The sequence below is a fragment of the Octodon degus genome, unplaced genomic scaffold (assembly GCF_000260255.1).
Source record: "Octodon degus isolate 3935 unplaced genomic scaffold, OctDeg1.0 scaffold00155, whole genome shotgun sequence".
NCBI classification, from domain to species: domain Eukaryota; kingdom Metazoa; phylum Chordata; class Mammalia; order Rodentia; family Octodontidae; genus Octodon; species Octodon degus.
Window position 1 is genome coordinate 6,420,911 of NW_004524731.1, and position 1,488 is coordinate 6,422,398.

Here is a 1,488-nt window from a genome sequence, read left to right on the forward strand (position 1 = left end):
TTTTTTTTTTTTTTTTTTTTTTTTTTTTTTTTTTTTTTTGTCATGTGGTTTTGATGAAGTGGAAAAGATGATGGAGACAGTGAAGAGGAACACATCTGCACAGGAGCTCAGCACCCTAAAAACTGCCCAAGCAAACTGTCCCCTTAAGTCTCAAATACTGTTTTGTTTTTTTTTTTAAAGATGAGCTATGGGGGCTGATGAGATGGCTCAGTGGTCTAAAGCACCTACTTAGAACAAACTTAGCAAAGCACAGGGACCACGGTTCAATCCCCCAGCACTACATGCCAGCCAGCCCCGCCCCCTGGTGGGCTGAGTTGGCCACATACACACACACACACACACACACAAATAAATAAATAAAAAATTTTTAAAAAGATGAGCTATGGATAAAAGAAATAACTGAATAATATGACTTTCCATGTCAGATAATTATTGAATATAAACACATGCAGGTTGCTCTTTACTTGCATGTGTTTAATCCATTGAACAGTTTAGTGGTTGGGATATAGCTTAGAGCTTGGAACCTGAGGTTGTGAGTTCAACTCCTGGTGCCAAAAAAAAGAGGTAAATTTGCAAGAAGCCAATTTTTAAATCTGAAGTCAGGGTCTGTTGAGATGGCTCAGTGGTCTAAAGCACCTACTTAGAACAAGCTTAGCAAAGCACAGGGACTGTGGTTCAATCCCCCAGCACCATATGCTAGCCCGCCCCGCTCCCTGGTGGGCTGAGCTGGCCACACACACACACACACACACACACACAACACACATAAATAAATAAATCTGAAGTCATAGAAATGTTCTCAGTGGTTTATTGAAGGCTATATTATAATATGTTTTTTTATATCCAAAATGTGTTTATTGGGATGGCTTCCCACTCATCTTGATTGAGGGTACTGTTAGTGCTGCTTCCTCCTGAAGGAACATCCTTCTGTGAGCCTTGCTCTCCCTCCTGTAGGCTGGCACAGGACAGTGGAGCAGCCAACACACAGAACTACCATCTGTGCATGGCTAAAGACCGTGGTGATTTTATAGCATCCTGGGCACTTCATGTCCATGAAGTAGGAATTGGGGCTCTGCACCAGGCGCTTCTTCTTGTGCTTCCTCTCCTCCACCGGAGAGGGATGAAGGAGATCTTTTGCGAGAGGCATGTTCTCGTGGGGAGGTCATCAACCCCAGAAAGGCTATAATACGGTTTTAATCATTACATAAGATTTGCAGGTGTTAATCTAAAAGCGCTACTCTCGTTTGTTTAGAGTGAATGTCTCTTGAACTCAGGTATCTTTATTTTTCAAGTGGCACTATTAGAAGGTTTTTTGACACAATGTTGTGATCTAGGCCAATGTATTTAACTTCATTTATTTCCCACAGTCTCAAGAAATAACCAAAAATACAAACACATCTTATATTTGGAGAAAATTTTGAGAGCTGTCAACTTGCCAGAAATTTAAGGCCTTACTGAAGAATGAGGTGAAAGTCAGCCAGAAGAACA

The 1,488-nt window shown here is 41.3% G+C and overlaps 1 protein-coding gene across 1 annotated transcript; it reads right to left on the reverse strand.

Annotated features, from left to right (window-relative positions):
- Nucleotides 1-895: 895 nt before the first annotated feature.
- On the reverse strand, nt 896-1,151 carry LOC101561995 (40S ribosomal protein S27-like). The gene has a single exon (XM_004642515.2). The coding sequence runs from the start codon at nt 1,145-1,147 to the stop codon at nt 896-898; it is 252 nt and encodes an 83-aa protein (XP_004642572.1). The 5' UTR covers nt 1,148-1,151.
- Between the last annotated feature and the right edge of the window lie 337 nt (nt 1,152-1,488).

What these genes read in the sequence shown, in the direction of transcription:
- LOC101561995 (XM_004642515.2), bottom strand. Translation starts at nt 1,147, where the DNA reads ATGCCTCTCGCAAAAGATCTCCTTCATCCCTCTCCGGTGGAGGAGAGG.